Source organism: Alligator sinensis, unplaced genomic scaffold (genome assembly GCF_000455745.1).
Source record: "Alligator sinensis unplaced genomic scaffold, ASM45574v1 scaffold896_1, whole genome shotgun sequence".
NCBI classification, from domain to species: domain Eukaryota; kingdom Metazoa; phylum Chordata; order Crocodylia; family Alligatoridae; genus Alligator; species Alligator sinensis.
In genome coordinates, this window is record NW_005842940.1 from 110,408 (window position 1) to 111,070 (window position 663).

The following is a 663-nucleotide window of genomic DNA, read 5'->3' on the forward strand; positions in this document are numbered from 1 at the left end:
GCTGGAGGTAGCCATGTGGTCCCAGGCCGAAGCCCCTGCTGAGGAGATGGGGCTGGGTGGGCCCTGCTGTTGTGGGAGCCAGCCAGGCTTCCCCTGGATCCTACTGCCCTTGGTTCCTGTCATTTTTGACAGGAACCAAGGGCAGATGAATACTAATTTTTAAATTTTTTAGGGGCCCTGCGGGCCGGATGCAGCCCATGGGCAGTATTTTGCCCACCCCTGCTGTAGTACCTTACCAGTTACCAGCGACTGAAGAACTGTGTATTTGTGAGGATTTTAAGTACACTCCAATGTTGTTGAGCATGAAATAACCCCTTTCTGCCTAGACAAGCTGATAGTATCGAGTCAGACGGTGAAATTCTGTTGTCTAGGTAGAATTGCTCAATATTCTGTCTATGTGGTTATACTTTGCGTAAAACAGATGGTGTTTCATGTGTTTTTGTTTTTCCAGGTTACAGCAAAACCTTCACAGTTGCTCTAGAAAGAACAGATTCCTTACAAGTGAAGGAAGTAGCTTTTCTGAACCTTGGTAGGTTACTGATACAATTTCACCCTTTTGCTCTCTCTTTCTTGACTAGGGAGAGTTGTTGATCACAGCCTTCTGGTGATGGCCATCTGCTGCATCACTGGGATGAAAAACCTCATTCCTGCGCTATAGTCCTT

General features: G+C 46.8%; 1 protein-coding gene across 2 annotated transcripts in view; it reads left to right on the forward strand.

Moving 5' to 3' along the window:
- The window catches only part of GSAP (gamma-secretase activating protein), a 72,417-nt gene that overhangs the window by 30,247 nt on the left and 41,507 nt on the right, over positions 1-663 (forward strand). For both annotated transcript variants that reach the window (XM_025192524.1, XM_025192525.1), the window contains exon 14: positions 452-529. In XM_025192524.1, the coding sequence (XP_025048309.1) occupies positions 452-529 (78 nt within the window). The remainder of the gene's footprint in view (positions 1-451; positions 530-663) is intronic.